At 53.9% G+C, this 15619-nt stretch overlaps 7 protein-coding genes and 2 non-coding genes across 9 annotated transcripts; 8 read left to right on the top strand and 1 right to left on the bottom strand.

Moving 5' to 3' along the window:
* Positions 1–258: 258 nt before the first annotated feature.
* BJX68DRAFT_138315 (SDR family NAD(P)-dependent oxidoreductase) lies at positions 259–1824 on the top strand. The gene is made up of 3 exons (XM_071036422.1): positions 259–808; positions 854–1418; positions 1470–1824. The coding sequence occupies exons 1-3, from the start codon at positions 692–694 to the stop codon at positions 1643–1645; spliced, it is 858 nt and encodes a 285-aa protein (XP_070896404.1). The 5' UTR covers positions 259–691; the 3' UTR covers positions 1646–1824.
* A 27-nt stretch (positions 1825–1851) lies between these two features.
* BJX68DRAFT_242600 (uncharacterized protein) lies at positions 1852–2449 on the top strand. The gene has a single exon (XM_071041014.1). It carries the CDS (start codon positions 2184–2186, stop codon positions 2355–2357), a length of 174 nt encoding a protein of 57 aa, XP_070896403.1. The 5' UTR covers positions 1852–2183; the 3' UTR covers positions 2358–2449.
* A 773-nt stretch (positions 2450–3222) lies between these two features.
* BJX68DRAFT_t124 lies at positions 3223–3354 on the top strand. The gene has a single exon. It is a non-coding gene; the product is annotated as a tRNA-Leu (tRNA).
* An 86-nt stretch (positions 3355–3440) lies between these two features.
* Positions 3441–3573, top strand: BJX68DRAFT_t125. Its single transcript has one exon. It is a non-coding gene; the product is annotated as a tRNA-Leu (tRNA).
* A 17-nt stretch (positions 3574–3590) lies between these two features.
* BJX68DRAFT_242599 (uncharacterized protein) lies at positions 3591–4079 on the bottom strand. Its single transcript, XM_071041013.1, has one exon. The coding sequence runs from the start codon at positions 3928–3930 to the stop codon at positions 3742–3744; it is 189 nt and encodes a 62-aa protein (XP_070896402.1). The 5' UTR covers positions 3931–4079; the 3' UTR covers positions 3591–3741.
* Positions 4080–5509: 1430 nt separating this feature from the next.
* BJX68DRAFT_138306 (nucleic acid/nucleotide deaminase domain-containing protein) lies at positions 5510–7083 on the top strand (the record flags this gene model as incomplete). Its single annotated transcript, XM_071036421.1, has 1 exon — positions 5510–7083. One exon carries the CDS (start codon positions 5513–5515, stop codon positions 6941–6943), a length of 1431 nt encoding a protein of 476 aa, XP_070896401.1. The 3' UTR covers positions 6944–7083.
* Positions 7084–7306: 223 nt separating this feature from the next.
* BJX68DRAFT_257008 (alpha/beta hydrolase) lies at positions 7307–8287 on the top strand (the record flags this gene model as incomplete). The annotated part of the gene is made up of 1 exon (XM_071043271.1): positions 7307–8287. One exon carries the CDS (start codon positions 7307–7309, stop codon positions 8285–8287), a length of 981 nt encoding a protein of 326 aa, XP_070896400.1.
* BJX68DRAFT_242596 (uncharacterized protein) lies at positions 8239–9723 on the top strand. Its single transcript, XM_071041012.1, has one exon. It carries the CDS (start codon positions 8399–8401, stop codon positions 9161–9163), a length of 765 nt encoding a protein of 254 aa, XP_070896399.1. The 5' UTR covers positions 8239–8398; the 3' UTR covers positions 9164–9723.
* A 2336-nt stretch (positions 9724–12059) lies between these two features.
* Positions 12060–13218, top strand: BJX68DRAFT_242594 (uncharacterized protein). Its single transcript, XM_071041011.1, has one exon. It carries the CDS (start codon positions 12757–12759, stop codon positions 12967–12969), a length of 213 nt encoding a protein of 70 aa, XP_070896398.1. The 5' UTR covers positions 12060–12756; the 3' UTR covers positions 12970–13218.
* The last annotated feature ends 2401 nt before the right edge of the window (positions 13219–15619 follow it).

Below are 15619 nucleotides of genomic sequence, written 5' to 3'. Positions count from 1 at the left end.
GTGGGGTCTGGAAAGTCTGCACCAAAGGCACGCTCGAGGTCCTCGAAGGACATTTCCAGCGTAGGGCGGAGGGTCAGCGTTACACAGGTTACACAGAGATAACTTGCGGAGGAGGATGAGCGATGAATGAGTTGGAGCTGCTCAGTCCAGCCGACATCGCTCGAATCACGTGGCGGACCCAGGTGCGCCTTTGCGATTTCTGTTTCTGGTATAGCGTCAGCAAGCAACACTGGTCGTGGCCTTGTCAACCTTCCAAGTCTCTAACTCAACACCATGAAACACATTTACATTTCACGTTGATACGCAGTTTTGGTGCACGGTGCGAATACTATGAAGTGTCGTCCAAACACATGCAGGGAGGCAGTGCTTCAATCGTCCACTCACAGTCCGTCGTGTCTCGGGTCAATCTCACAGAGGCTAGTGAGGCTGGAGCTTTGGGGCCCAGGCCAGCGGATTTCATTCCGCCATTGTTCGCGAGCTGACGAGTTTCCAGGAAATTCAGGAAGGAATGGCGCAGTGGGTACAGCATAATCAAGTCCGAGTCAGGCCGTCAGCCTTGAATTCAGAAGCGAAGCCAGCGTATTAGTTCAGCTGTGGGGTCGGATGCGACGGCCGCCCGCGGCGTACCATAAAGCCATTGTTATGCGCCAAATCGAGAAATCTAAGTCTGACACGAACCGGTTATATCATCATGCAGCCTCCTTTTCCCTCTTTCACAACTGTCTGGCACAATGAATCCTACGCGGACATCTCACCGACGCGCCCTGAGCTCAGCGCAGCGGGCAAGACTGTAATCATCACTGGAGCTGTAAGAGTCCCATCGCCAGTCTAGGTCATTTCTAACAATCCTCAGAGCGGCGGAGTTGGTCGCGCAACCGCCATCTCATTCGACCGCGCCGGCGCCAGCAAGATTGTTCTCCTCGGTCGTGATGAGGCAAAGCTTCAAGAAACCCAAAAAGCACTCTCCTGCTCGAGTACAGTGCATTCCGTTGCTGTGACAGATGAGCAGGGCCTGCATACTGTCGCCGCTACCGTCGGAGCATGGGACGTTCTAATCCTAGCCGCTGGCTATCTCTCCGCCAAGAACACACTGAAGGATGCCGACACGGATGAGTGGTGGCGCAGTTTCGAGACAAACGTGAAGGGCACGATGATCACGTCGAAGGTCTTCCTTCCAACTGCAAACCCCAAGCGTGCCGCGATAGTCGGGCTTACCTCAGGCCCGCTTGTTTTCCCTCCCTCCGCAATGATTGGTGCATCGTCCTACTTTGCCTCGAAGCTAGCGCTCATCAAAGTCATCGAATTCCTCGCCGCTGAGAACCCGAGTGTTTTTGCCGCGGCGCTGCACCCTGGTATGGTCGACACGCCTGTCCTAAGGAAATTTGGGACAGATCCGAAGGACCTTCCTGTCGACAAGGGTAAGCTCCTTGCACACTACTTTAATCGTGTCAGCGACTAACTCGTGATAGCGGAACTTCCTGGAGATTTCATGGTGTGGCTGACAAGCCCTGAAGGGTCGTTCCTCAACGGCAGGCACGTCTGGGCGAATTGGGACGTCCCGCAGCTCAAGGAAAAGGCCGATGATATCAAGTCAGGGCTTTTGTTGACGTCGGGGGTCTATGGCTGGCCCTACGGGATGAGTTGAACGATCTTTGTGTTCCACTGTCACGTACTGCCCCTATGTAACCGCGACAGATATAAATCTACACACACAAGATTCTGTCTCCACTTATGTGCTTCTTTCCTGCACGTAATCCCGGTTGTTCTCCTGTTTCCCAAGTAGGCAAGCGGCGAGACTTTTTCGTAGGATTTTGTTATCTGTGCGCAGATATATATATTGCCCATTCTACGACCAACCCCTCTCCCGTCGTCATCACAACAACATTGAGATTCAAGACGCTTGGAAAAAAACTCCTTTCCTTTGGAATATATCCCCCCTACTTGCAGCTCTCCGAAATATGAACACCTACTACACATTTCAAAGTGAGTTCCAAGTAGTAGTGTTGCTGACCGTCGCATACAAAAGTTAGAATTCGTTCGCAAAGCTAAAGCCACGCGACGAACACTCGCGATGTCCCACCACAACAATTCTTCCCAACACGCGCCTCGCCTTCATTTCCAACACTGGACCTAAACAATTCACTTGCACTATACTAATTACTTCCATACTTCCCCATGCGCAAATGCCCGTCGCTCCACCACTTACCGACGAGTGCGGATACTACGGCGGCCGCGACGCAAGAACCCTGTGTGAGGAGTGCAACGTGATGTTCTACTGCAGCACCGAACACAAAGCCCTGGGACGCGATTTGCATATGACGCCCTGCCACTATCACCAACCTCCGTCGCAAAATTGAAGAAGAGGAGCGACGCGTCCGCGCTATTAGTGACGACGAATGGGCTGGGCGCGCCTTCGAGATGTGGATTGGGCGGTCCGGCTCTTTCGAGGAGTATGGGTACTATATGAAGCGCGACTGGCCTTGGGAAAGGCCTATGGCGCGATGAGGACGAAAGCGCCTGTTACGCTGCAGATGGAGGAGTACGTTGAGATGGGGACGGCTGGATCGGGACGACTTTGAGCAGCTCCATTCCATCATCCCTGGTCTGATGCTGCGGGTTGGGCAGGACCAGCGCTGCTATGATTATCTGAGGTGGTGGGCGTGCGTCTATAAGAGCGAGGACCCGTGCGATCGCGAGATTCCCTGGTTGTGAATGAAGAAAGCGAATGCGTTTGAGGATACTAAGAAGATTGCCGCCCGCTGGTCGGATCTGCAGCAGCTTGTTGCCTTTACGAATCTCAAGGTCAAGCTGCGATGGATGTCATGAACGTGCAGAATCTGAAGAACTGGGCGAATGCGAATCTGGTGGGCCAGGCGCGACTGGACTTGGAGAAATCTAAAGCGAAATACGTCAGTAGCTCGATTGTGATAGAGAACCGGGCGATCTTGCGGGGTACAGGACACAGCGCACTCATCCTAAGAAAATGCAAGGGCTCCTTGGTGGCAATATATAGTTTGGGCCTCTTATAGGAGTGCGAATAACATTGCCTTGACTATACCATTCTGTAGAAGTCCTACGTTCAGTAATCTATGTCATATCATGTCCTACAAAACAGTTCCCAGTCAAGACAAGAATAGCAGGTCATAATATGCTAATGCATGCACAACCTGGCAGGTATTCACTATCAGTAGGTCCTAAAAGGAAGATCATTTTGCATCATAAGGCAAGGTGGCCGAGTGGTTAAGGCGCTAGTTTTAGGCACTAGTGGGAAACCTCGCGGTAAGTTCCGACTTAAAGATTCTTCTACAATCAGTAATCTAATAATCACCCAGAGTTCGAATCTCGTCCTTGTCAAACCTTTTTTTCTTCCTCAAAACTTCAGGTCCTCACGTTTCTGTCTTCCTTTGCGATCCAGAAGACGACAAATATTTGCATTATACGGCAAGGTGGCCGAGTGGTTAAGGCGCTAGTTTTAGGCACTAGTGGGAAACCTCGCGGTAAGCTCCAAGTCTCAATGTTATTCTTGGAATAGTCTTCTAATTATCACCCAGAGTTCGAATCTCGTCCTTGTCAATTTCTTTTTTCCCTCCAACAACACCAATTATTTTTGGATCTCCCACGTTACATTTGCTTTCAAGGCCCAACATTTCTTCATGGAAGAGGCCTCTACGATCAGGTCCACTCATCGTTTGCTCCGAAGCTCCCTCGGAACCGTGGCAAACGGAAGGCGCCAGGGGCTGCTCAACTTCTCCACAAGCACCCCATCTCGTGCCGAAGCTCCCCAACACCAAAAAGAACCATCCTTGCCTCGTTGTACCATCTACGTCTGACATCTTCGTCATTGACGAATCCTTTCCGTGTCAGATATGACCTGGCGGCTGGATGGATCGCATCCGCTGTCATCTTGACTTGGCCTCTTTTTTTCATCATGGGAGGCACGTAAAACGAGTGTCAAAACGCAGGCGGCATCTGAGAAGTATGCGAAAATCGCCGGGGTCTGTGACATCAGTGCGGCGGATTCAACCAGATCAGAAATTCTTTGAGCCGTACCCCAATTGTTCGCAATCAGCTCCGTCAGGGGTCCGGGGGATTCCAAATAAACACGCCGTATCTCATTGCCAACCTCGAGGTAGCCGGTACACGTTGGGAACTGCAGGTTCACCTTGAATTCGTTCGCAGTCACCCAGCTTGGGAGAAGAATATCCTTCAAACTTTTTCCGCAAATCTAGACAATTCAACTGCCCTGCACTAACCTCCAATTATGGCTTCTTAGGACTGGTAGTAAGCGTGAAGTTGTCCCTCCACCATCCTAATCGGGATAGGGTCTGCAGCCCATATAATAGAGTTGTCGCAACTGAGACCCATTTTTTCAATTCCCAGGGTATCCAAAGAGCCGATCCAGTTTGAGACTCTTCTGGTGAGCCCTGTAAGCTTAGGCTTCTTCCCCAAGACGGCGCCAATCCGTGCTTGAAGACTACCGACAGAATATAAGACATCATCATGTTGCAGCTGCTTTTGGAGTTCTTCGACACATCGTCCAAAGTCGAAACCAGACGTATCTTATATTGGAGTTAATATACCCCAAATGACCTCGAGAGGCGCCGGAATTGCCTACAATTCAGCTGATAATGCAGCGCTCAATCAGCTCAGGTTTGATTGTGTTGATGTTGGCTGCATTACGCTGGGGATGACTATGTCTTCTCCGGTACCCGTGTTGGCATCGTTGGCCATGGCGGTAAACCTACGGAAGGACCTTGGAAAATTACTGAAAAATTCCCAATGCTACACGAAGCCAGATTTGATATCATTGATGCCGCCATGCTCGTCCCAGGGTCAGACCACGAGGCCTACTTTTTCCGGGGAACGAGATACGTGAGGATCCATCTCAAGGATAATAAGAAATAAGATCACCGGTGGCCCTGGGAACATTGCCGACGACTGGCCTGGGCTTACGCAAGCTGGCTTTGATTGCGTTGATGCTTTCTTGGTGCCCGAGGCGGAGACGTGGGGTTTTAGAGGAAACAAGGTTGCGAAGATCAGGGTTGTCGAGGGTCAACCTGACCAGCTTATCTCGAGCCCTACGTTGATCAAGAGTGCCTTCCCAACTCTATATCCATTTGTCAAATAAGTCGGCGAATGGTTTGCCATCAGACTTGGGGCAGGCTGAGCTCTGTGGTCTGGCCCGAATGCGAAGCCTGGATGTGTGCCTAGCTGAACAGCTTGTTGGACATGACGTTTTGCGTTCTTCTGCCGTTTTTCTTTTAAGTAGCTAATATATACAAAGACCAAGGGGTTTCATAGACTAAAATTGAAATTTAACATTGAAACACCAAGGCCAAACCTGCAAGGCACTATACCTGGCTAACACAAGACTGCCAGGTGCCCATTGTGTTGAGAACCGACCCCACTTAGTTAACTATCCAGACTTGCTGACCAATCATAACGCCGCCAACTTTCGCAGGTTTTGCTCCCGACCCGATTTGGTCTTCCCTCCAAGACAACACCTCTCCTCATGCCACCTGCACCTTCTGCGCTCGTTCTTCGTCCGGTCCGGACTGCCGTACCACCTGATACCATCTGGTCGCGCGTACCCGAAGATGCGTTCAGAGAGCACCTCGTTACCTTGGAGAAGCAGACGAACGCGGTACCGATGGATGTCCTGACCGCAGGAGAGGATGATGGCAATAACAAATACGACAGCTCCAGTCAATTACTGTCACTGAAGACGGAGAAACAGGTCGCTGATGACCTCGCCTACATCGCTGCTGTCACCGAGGGAGCGCAGAGCGTGGCCGCCGTCTGTCTCACGCAACACATTGGGGCCTCGCTCGCTCCGGGGTCTCCTACGTTGGTAATACACGTCGCGGGAATGGATGTCATCGATGAGAATGTCAAGCGAATGCTTGACTCTGTTGTCGCGCAGCTCCATCGTGATCTTGCGGAGCCTGACCGCACTCAGGTCATCTTCGGCTCGATCATCCAGCAGCATCAGCAGAAACTCCTTGGCCGACTTCGTTCACGAAAATGGATCAAGCCGAGGCATCTGGCGAGGACACACAAGAAGCCTCTATGGCAGGATTTTGACAATCTCCTACACCGGGCTCAGCATATCTACCCTAGGAAGCCTGAACGCAGGATCCAGGAAGCAACCAAATCATATATTCGCGAAGTCCGTAAAGTGTATGAGGATTTCGAGACTTCAGCCGATCAGACTGCCCAGGCGCTCCAGCAGCTCGTGAAAGCAACGTTCACGTGGTGCAAATCGCCGCTAATAGGCGATTACGCATCGAAACTCGACAGCGCAGGGCTCACTCGTCAGATCGCCGCGGCACTCAAGACCCTTCGACAGCTCGAAAAGATAGGCGCATATTGGCGAATTGCAGAAGACCTCGTCGCGGTGGCGGACCAGCATCCACATATCTTCCGACGCATAGAGCTCCGGTACCTTACTCCATACGCGAGCATACCCACCTGTATCGCATACGAATCATGGGCTCACACGTGCCATGTCCACGCTGAAATCCAGCTCGTCGTCGAGCTTGCCAAAAGCACCCCAAAACAAGTTGAATCCGAAGCCGAAGTCGGTAATGTATCAACAGTCGAAATGCGACCACGGACCATCGGCACGAGTAAGTACCTGTGTTACTTATGTTACCTGTTCCTGCGATACCATGGAGCCTTCCAGATGCTTAGTACGCATGGGCGTCTGTACGACCAGTGGACTGTTCCTGATTTGGTCGAGTATGACACGGCCACGCGAGATAAGTTCGCTTCTGTGCTTAAATGCTTGGATGAACATGTTGTGGAGCAGATCGAGGAGACGAAATGTGTTATCTGGCGAGCTGAGCCTATGACGAGTCGTCAGAATTTGCTCTTATTAGGTACTGAAGAGCCCGATGGGGGTACTTTGGAGCATGGCGTTGACTGTGTTGCTTTGTCCTGATGATTTTGCTCGACTCGATAAGGTGGAGACCCCTGAAGCATGAAATGCATCGGAGTCTACAAAAAGATTCAACTCATTCGATTTGCAAGCTCAATTCCTCATCCCGAGGCTAAGTGGCTCATGCGCCATACACGATTGCATCATTTGGCTCGAGTGTCGGGATCATCGCGTCTTGCGGTGGGGCAAAGAACATCAATGGATCCAGGGCTCCATATCGCCGACGGGGTCGGCGGGGTATTTGAAACCCTCCCCCTCACCCCGAATTTCCAAATTCCTCCTCCTCAATTCTTGAACAACTCCCGTCTATCCAGTCGCATCGCCTTAATCCCTTCCTTCGACCTCCCACCACGACCTAGCAGCAAAATGAGCATCCCGCGACCTCCCCTCGACCCAGACCTGGACCACGCGCTCTCGAAATTCGACCCAAACAGCAGCCTCGCAACACCCGAAGCCCTCAAAACCCGCCGGCGACGGGCGCACCTAACCTGGTCCTCCATTTCAGCTTCCGTCTCAGACAAAATCTCACACACCGAAGCGACAATACCAGGCCCCAACGGAACCCAGTTGCCAGTCTCAATCCTGCGCTCCACAAACCCGTCGCACCAGTCTACCCCTGCATCCGAAAAAGCATGTATCCTGCACTTCCACGGCGGCGGCTTCTGCACAGCGAATCGGTTCCACGGACTAAACGCCCTCTTCGACCTTATAACGGAATTGAACGTCCTCGTCGTGAGCCCGGAATACAGACTCAGCCCCGAACACGCGCAGCCTGCGCAGGTGGAGGATTCTTACGCTGCGCTACTCTGGACGGCGAACCATGCCCTAGATCCAATTCTCGGGTTTAATGTTGAGAAGCTGATTCTCTGCGGCGGGTCCGCGGGCGGGAATCTGGCGGCGGGGGTAAGTCTCCTCGCGCGCGACCGATCCGGACCGAAGATTTTGGCGCAAATGCTCTTCTACCCCTGGCTCGAGGATAGCGGAAGTAGTCTATCCATCTCGCAATTCGGCAACGTGCAGCCGTGGAGAACCCAGGATAATCTCACCGCACTGGACTGGGCTCTCGGCAAGAATCGAGAGAATAGGAGTATCTACACAGTCCCCGGATCCGCTACTGTGGAAGACCTAAAGGGGTTACCGACGGCGTATGTGGATGTCGGCGAGGCGGATGTGTTTCGTGTTGAGGATGTGGAGTTTGTGAGCCGATTATGGGCGGCGGGTATTAGTTGCGAGTTTCATGTTTGGCCGGGGGCGTGGCATGCTTTTGATACGTTTGCGCCGGGGGTCGAGGTTAGTCAGAGGGCAGTGAGGACGAGGGGGGAGTGGGTGCATAGGTTGATTCGGTAGATTAGATTCGCGGGTGGATGCAGGGGGATGGTATGATTTCTTTAGATAGACGCATAGACCATAGATAGATCGAACGGTGAAACAAATGCAGGGATGTATTGAATCAAGCCAATGATGCAATCTAATACTCCTCGTAATAGTCGCCCCCATCATACCCGTCCTCATCATAGCCTCCTCCGTAGTCATACTCAGCCTCCTCATACCCGCCCGAATAGTCATAGTTGGCCTGTTCCTCAGTATACACGGGCTCTTGTTGGTACACAGGCTCTGGTTCGTGGTATTCCTGCTGGTAGTCTTGTTGGTAGACAGGTTCCGGCTCGTAGTACTCTTGCTGATAGACTGGTTCCGCCTGGTACTCTTGTTGGTAGTCCTGCTGGTACACGGGCTCCGGCTCTTGGTACTGCTCTTGGTAGACGGGTTCCGGCTCGTAGTACTCCTGTTGGTATTCTTGCTGGACATATTCCTGTTGGGGATACTCCTGCTGATATTCCTGGGAGTAGTCGGCCTGGTACTGCTGATACTGGCCCTGGTCTTCGTCCTCATCCTCGTCATCGTCCTCCTCATCATCTTCATCAGCGCCGCCACCGTAGTCTTGGTACTGAGACTGATCGTAGTATTGAGTTTGATATGCATTCGCTGGCTCCTCGTCTTCGTCGTCATCGTCATCGTCGTCATCCTCATCATCCTCATCATCGTCGCTGTCTTGTTGGTACTGGTTCTGATAGTGGGACTCATCCTCATCCTCATCCACGTCGTCGTCATTCTCATCATCATCACTGTCATCTTCGTTCTCGTCGTCCTCGTCGCTCCCTTGCCAGTATCCAGCAGGAGACTGAGGTACCCCGTCTTCATCTTCGCCTTCATCCTCGTCGGTAGCTTCAACGTCATTCTCGCTGTCATCGTCCTCACCATCCTCATCCTCATCGTCTCCTTGCCAGTACCCCTGTGGATACTGGGTCGTGTTGACCTCATCCTCGTTATCCTCACCATCCTCACTGTCGTCGCTGTCCTCCTCATTGCCATCATCACTGTCATGATCATCATGATCATCATTCTCCTCGCCATCGTCTCCCTGCCAATACCCCTGAGGATACTGGCTGGCATTTGTCTCATCAGCCTCATCGTCATCATCGTCTCCCTCCCATTGTCCAGCCGGATGCTGATTGGCATCGTTCTCATCCTCATCATCATCGTCTCCTTCCCAATATCCACTCGGGTGCTGAGTCCCTGAAGACACGACTTCATCGTCATCACCATGCCAATAGCCGGGTTGAGATTGAGGCTCATCGCCCGCAACTTCAATATCTTCATCATCGTGCTCTTGGTCCGAGCCCTGACCCTGATAGGGGTAATCCGTGTGGTATCCCGTCTCTCCATAGTGCTCATCGCTATCATCTCCGGCGTCACTGTCCTCGACCCCATGCTCGACGTGCTCGTCACTATCATGCTGGACATCACTCGCATGCTGCTCGTCGATGTCTTCCGTGCCTCGCTGATGATGTTGCTCATAGTCCGAATCATACTGGGTGTCGTCAAACCCAGCTGCATGATACTGCTGGCCTGAATTCTGGTCACCGTGTTCCTCAATGCCCTGCCCAGGTTCGCTGTGCCCACCATCTATATCTCGGTGCCCACTGTAGTTGGAATCGGAAACGCTCTGGTCGTCTGAGTCGGGTACGTCATGGTCCTGTTCATGTTCATGTTCATTGGATACGCTTGGATCGGATACATTCGTGGAATCAACAGGATGCTCAGCGTCAGCATGAGCAAAGTATGGCTCGTCCAAGTACTGATTGCCGGCGTTGTCGTGATCGGCATAATGGTCATGGACCTGGGCGTCAAATGTCAGGTCACGACTCAGGTCATCATGCTCACTTTCGCCGTCATCTGTATGAGCGTCATCGGTATCTAGCCCGCTACTATCCACAACGCTGGAATTGTCATGATGAGAATCGTGATCTTCCTCGTCGGGAGGGGAATAAGTGAATTGAGCTGCTGCCGGAGCCATCTGCGGGTCCTGGAAAGGGTCATGACTATCGTGCTCGATGTCAACTGCGCGGGCGCTTTCTTGCTGATGGTCGATATTCACAATACTCTGAATGTCGGAGTGCCCATCATCGCTGTCAAGGTCACTGCTATCCGCGACGCTATCGACCGAATGGTCGTGATGGTCACTGTCCTCGTTGTCATCGAATGGGTTCGGAGCGGGTGTTGCCCCCACAAATGGAACTCCCGGTGTTTCTGCACTGCTTGGCTCTGCATCCTGAGAGGGAACGTGCTGGGCTTCCGCATGGATGGATCTCTCTAGGTCATCTTGTGAACCCGCATCAATGCTTTCAAGGTCACTAGAATCAACTGTGCTAGCGTATGCATCGCTATCATCGAGATCAGATACTGAAGCCGTCTCCACCTGAGGCCCCGGTGCAGCACCTGACAGGTCACGGGGAAAAGCGCTAGCAGACGCGTCGGTCTGACCACTAGTCGGATCAGCATACGAGTCATCATGATCATTCAACGCATGCATAATCCCAGCTGTAGCAAGACCTGCCACGGCAGCACCGGCCACGACCCCAGCGGCAACCTTCAACGCTGTCCCGGAGGAGCTCTTCTTCTGCTCTTGGTTTGGTGTGTACGGGGTGTAGGGAGCAGGCTGTGGCGACTGCGCTTGGTAAGGTTGGGCTTGAGACGTGTAGGGTTGGTAAGCTTGGAACGGTGGTTGAGTTGGTTGAGGATTGGTTGCCGGGAATGGGCTCGGCTTCTCGAAGGAGTCATAGTATGTGGCTGCCTCACCCGGTGGAGAAATCGTTGTGCTAACAGCCGGGTTTAGAGGGCTGGACGTAGTCTGAGCCCGGAATGAAATGTCGCGAGCTTGATATGGTATTGTTGATGAATTTTGAGGTGTGTTGATACCGTGCGACGCAAGGCTCGGACTGGACTGGAAAAAGGCTGTATACTGGTGTCCAGCAGCGGGATCCCCGCGGGTTGCATCAGCCTGTGACGGACCCATCCCTAGTGACTTGTTTTGTAGTCCCAGACCATCGCCGAGACCAGCATGGGTGTCCACTGTCTGTGCCTTGAGAGATTGCCCGGCGGCTTGTTCCCCAGGATAATAGATCCCTAGGAAGTTGCGCGGCCCTTCGTCACCGACTATATCTGCTTTCTGCGCCGGGTCATCACTGGGATCATGACCAATATCCCCTGCGCCGCCTGTACGCTGGCCGGTTGGCGCGTTAGGTTCTTTCTTATCTTGCTGCTGAGGACTATGACTGGTTCCTGAAGATTGTAGGCTATCCTGACTAGAATTAGGCTCAGAGCTTTTCGGTGGAGGAATGGTGGCGACGTCCGGGAAGACCGCGGTATGTATTGGCAATACAGGCGGTGGCCGAGTGGTATTCTGGCCCTGAGACCCAGGTTGTTCATATCCCGAAGTACTTTGTCCAGCTGTCTGGTGCGATCCGAGGAAAGACTGCTCTGGTCCTGCAGGCGTCCCCGTCTGAGATTCCGTGAAGCCAAAATGATAGCTGCCCTCGGACACAGAGGTAGACAGTGGACGGGCATCTTTGATGTCGGGGAACACTGCAGTATGCGTTGGCCGTAATGGTGGAGGAACAACACTGTGGGGATCTTCGAGATGTTGGTTGTCTAAATTAGGGAAACCAGGCGTCCCTTGAGCGCTGGGTGCATCATGAACCGTCTGCGGTTGCACAAATCCATATTGTTGTCCGGGTCCTAATGCCGGTTGGGATAGAGCTTCTGAAGAAGTGGATGGATAGGCTTTATAAACAGTCTGCGGCTGGACAAATTCGAAATGTGGAGCGGTATCGGAAGCTGGGGTTTGACCTGCATTTTCCGGGAGGGGTGTGTCTCCAGATCCTGGATACGCATTGTAAACTGTCTGCGGATGGACAACCCCGAGATTCGGTGTGTTATCTGTCAAAGACCGAGATGTCTCGGGCTCTCTGGCCATTGCCTGCTCTGTTGAGGCCGGTTGGTAAGGCGCGTACATATTGTATAACGATTGTGACTGAGACTGGATAAAGGTGAAATGAGGTGCAGTGTCCGTGTGCAGACTTCTATCTCCCTCTACTGGTGCGGTGCTCTCTTGTCCTGCTGTAACCGAAACCGGTACTTGATTGACATACTGAGACCCGGGGCCGCCTGAGCTAGTATTGATGGACGTTGGGTCCACGCCTGTGCACGTGTCAGTACCAGGTACAGATGGGCCGATAGGTTTGTTGTCATTCGAAGGTGATCCCTCCGCGGCTGTGGGTTGACTGCCTTGTTCTGAAGGGCTAGTCTCCGTTCCTAAGACATTGTTCCCATCTTGAGGTTTCTGTTCACCCCCCGCGGTGTTGCTACCAGGCTTTTCTGGCTTATTCTCACCCTCCGATTCCGTCTCCGTTGCCTGTATTCCGGGGCCGCTCTCCGTTCCAGTTAGCTTACCTTCATCCTCCGGTTTCGTCTCTGCGATGGGTGATCCTGGTGGCTTAGTCTCCTCCGGCTTAGTTTCTGCTGTTGGTTTCGTCTCTTCGGTTCCAGATGCGGGTGGTTTACTTCCTTCAGGCTTTGTATCTGTTGGCTTCGTTTCCTCAGGTTGTGTCTCTGGGGGCTTAGTCTCTTCGGGCTTCGTCTCCGGAGGATGGTGCGCGGGATCTACAAGTACGTTTGCACCAGGTGGATGATGCTGACTCGCATGAAGCCAGTCGAACCAGCCGTGGCCGTGGCCTGGACCGTGACCATGATCCGGTCCATGGTGGGAACCGTGATGAGGACCGTGGTGCCCTCCGTGGTGAGGCCCATGGTGGGGCCCATGAGCGGGTCCAAGATGCGGTCCATGATGCCCTGAGGGCTTACCTCCGGGACCGGGTTTCGGGGGCCCGGCGTGTGGTGGTGTCGCGCCACTTGGACGTGACCCCGGGGGCTTCCCAGATGGGCCTTGTGGACCGCGATATGGCTGATATCCGCCTCCCGGTGTTGGTTTCGGGCCAGGAGGTTTCGGAGGGCCGCCCGGCTTCATGCCTGCAGGAGGACCCGTGGGTGGTGGTTTTGCACCAGGAGGCCTCCCGCCAGGACCAGGTCGCGGAGGTGGTGGCTTCCCAAGTGGTGGCCGTCCTTGCGCCGGGTTGGACGGTTGTGGCTTTGGCGGTCCAGGCTGATTGGCTCCAAAGAGATTACGGAGGAATCCTGGTTTAGCCAAAGGCGCCGGGCCAGGCTGGAGTCCCTTTGGGAGGGAGTGTGGTGGAGGACCGGAGATGGAGTGGCGATTTGGCGGAACTGCGGATTTGGGAGGACCTGCGTTAAGTGCAGGAGGGCGGGGGACTGGAGCTCCGGACATTAGGGAGGGCGGCTGTTGTTTTCTTGTGAGTAGCGGTGGTGGTCCGCCTCTTCCGCCAGGCAGAAGATTACTCGGTGGTCCGGAGATCGAATATGGTCGATATGGTGGTTTTGCGGATGGGCCGGGACCTGGTGCTCCTTCCGAGCCTGGTGCAAGACCTGCTACTAGACCTGGTGGTTTGGGAGGAGGTGCAGCCACTGGAGGACCAGACATGGTGAATGGGCGATACGGCACAGTCCCGGTTGGACGACCTGGCGGGCCTGATGGTGGTTGGCTTGAGTGGCCCGACAATGCCGGGCGGCTCGGTGAATGGCCGCTTGTTATAGCAGCTGTAGGCTGCACACCCGGACGTACGCTTGGGGGATCCGACAGCGTGAATGGGCGCGGTGGAGCATTTCCGCTAGGACGATGTGGAGGGCCAGATGGCGGATGGGTCGCTGCAGTGGTCATCGGTGGGCGTGCAAGAGGTCCTCCGCTTGGTGCCGGCGCCGAGTGCTTGCCTCTAAACAACCCACCGGGAGGTCCGGACATCGAGGATGGACGTGATGGTGGCTTAGCAGGTCCGGAATACGGCATCGGGGCAGCAGGGCCCGGAGGAGGCCTTGACGGCTGCGCCGGCGGCATATGTGCACTGCTCGTCTGGGCAAACTCGGAATGCATGGGAACGGACTTTGCTATACTTGGAGCAAACGGCGCTGGCTTAGCATGGACGCGCAATGATGCAGGAAATAACGATGGCGGCGTTTTGCTTTGCGTCTGGGTAGGCGAGGGTTGCTGAGGCTGAGCATAAGCAGATGAAGGGACTCCCTTGCTAGCAGTAGGTCCCGATGACAGAATGCTTGGCAATGCAGCTATGGAATGCCTATGCCCTGAATGAGTGGGTACACCGGCGCTTGTGCTATGTCCTTGAGCCATAACAGATGACGTCGTGAGAACATCTGATGTAGAATGGGAATGTTGTACAAGTCCTGGGCGAAATGGTATAGGTCCCTTGGGCGGCATATGCGATGTTGTTTGTGTCTCCGTAAATGGTTTGAAGGCCGTGTATCCCTGGGATCCTCCAGTAGCCGGACCATGTTTAGCTGAGTTCGGCGGAGGAGGTCCATGGATGGATGACCTTAGTGGTGGAATCGGCGAAGGCTTAGATGGAAGGTGGCCATGCTCTGGGCTTCCTCGGCTAGTTTTGGGATCCACCTGGGTATGAATCGATTGGCTTGTCGCATGAACCGAAACATTTTGGATGAAACTGTTAAAACTTCCTGAGACGTGCGCTTGAGGTGCTGTTGCCGGAGAATGTAATGGGGCCTTCTGTGCGGTAGGGAGAGAGTCGCGCGCCTCTGAATGGGCCTGCTTCGTAATCAGGGGTGTGGTCTGAGGTGTGCCATGGGGTGCAGTTGGAGCACCGATAGGCCCCTTTGGACTCGACATCTTCAGCGGTACTTGTGGTTTATCGGGTTGACCTGTCGCGGCGGAGAATGCTGAGTGTATGTTCTGTGGCGGAGGCATTGCCTGGAAGGGTGGTTGGCGAGTCCCCGATGGTGGGTGTGGTACCGCGGGGCCAGTGCTTGACCCGTGAACTACGTTAGATGAAACTGTTGTAACCTTCTGCTCTTGAATCTTGGTTGAGGTGTGCGACGGAGCGCCCTTCTCGACCGTCCCCGACGAATGTGTCGGACTACTTGTCAGCGGTACAGGCTTCGGTTTCACCTGCTGAGGTGCCTTGGCAACCGCAGGCCCAGTATGCGCAGGACCATGCCCTACGTTAGATGTGCGATGCGGAATATTCTGAACGTGCGGGCCTCTGAGGGGTTGCGGTTGTTGTACATTCTCCCCTGCCGCGAGAGATGATAGAGGCGGCTGCTGCGGTGGCGACGCCAGGGGAGGTTTCGACTGTGTGGGTAGTTCACGAGACCCTGTGGACGCCTGTTGAGGAACGCCAGGTCCCATAGAAGCCGGTCCGCCAGTGGTAGTAAAGCTATGAGTGGGGATACTTTGGA

This window comes from Aspergillus pseudodeflectus, assembly GCF_044049435.1.
Source record: "Aspergillus pseudodeflectus strain CBS 756.74 chromosome Unknown BJX68scaffold_39, whole genome shotgun sequence".
In the NCBI taxonomy this organism is placed as follows: Eukaryota; Fungi; Ascomycota; class Eurotiomycetes; order Eurotiales; family Aspergillaceae; genus Aspergillus; species Aspergillus pseudodeflectus.
Note: the sequence above shows the minus strand (reverse complement) of the source record. Positions and strands in the feature narration are given on the sequence as shown.

Bases quoted from the DNA above. Each gene is read 5' to 3' on its own strand.
- BJX68DRAFT_138315 (XM_071036422.1), top strand. From the start codon at position 692: ATGCAGCCTCCTTTTCCCTCTTTCACAACTGTCTGGCACAATGAATCC. The intron at 809-853 runs GTAAGAGTCCCA...AACAATCCTCAG, and splicing joins CTGTAATCATCACTGGAGCT to AGCGGCGGAGTTGGTCGCGC. The intron at 1,419-1,469 runs GTAAGCTCCTTG...AACTCGTGATAG, and splicing joins GGACCTTCCTGTCGACAAGG to CGGAACTTCCTGGAGATTTC.
- BJX68DRAFT_242600 (XM_071041014.1), top strand. From the start codon at position 2,184: ATGCCCGTCGCTCCACCACTTACCGACGAGTGCGGATACTACGGCGGC.
- BJX68DRAFT_242596 (XM_071041012.1), top strand. From the start codon at position 8,399: ATGATGCAATCTAATACTCCTCGTAATAGTCGCCCCCATCATACCCGT.
- BJX68DRAFT_242594 (XM_071041011.1), top strand. From the start codon at position 12,757: ATGGGTGATCCTGGTGGCTTAGTCTCCTCCGGCTTAGTTTCTGCTGTT.
- BJX68DRAFT_242599 (XM_071041013.1), bottom strand. From the start codon at position 3,930: ATGATGAAAAAAAGAGGCCAAGTCAAGATGACAGCGGATGCGATCCAT.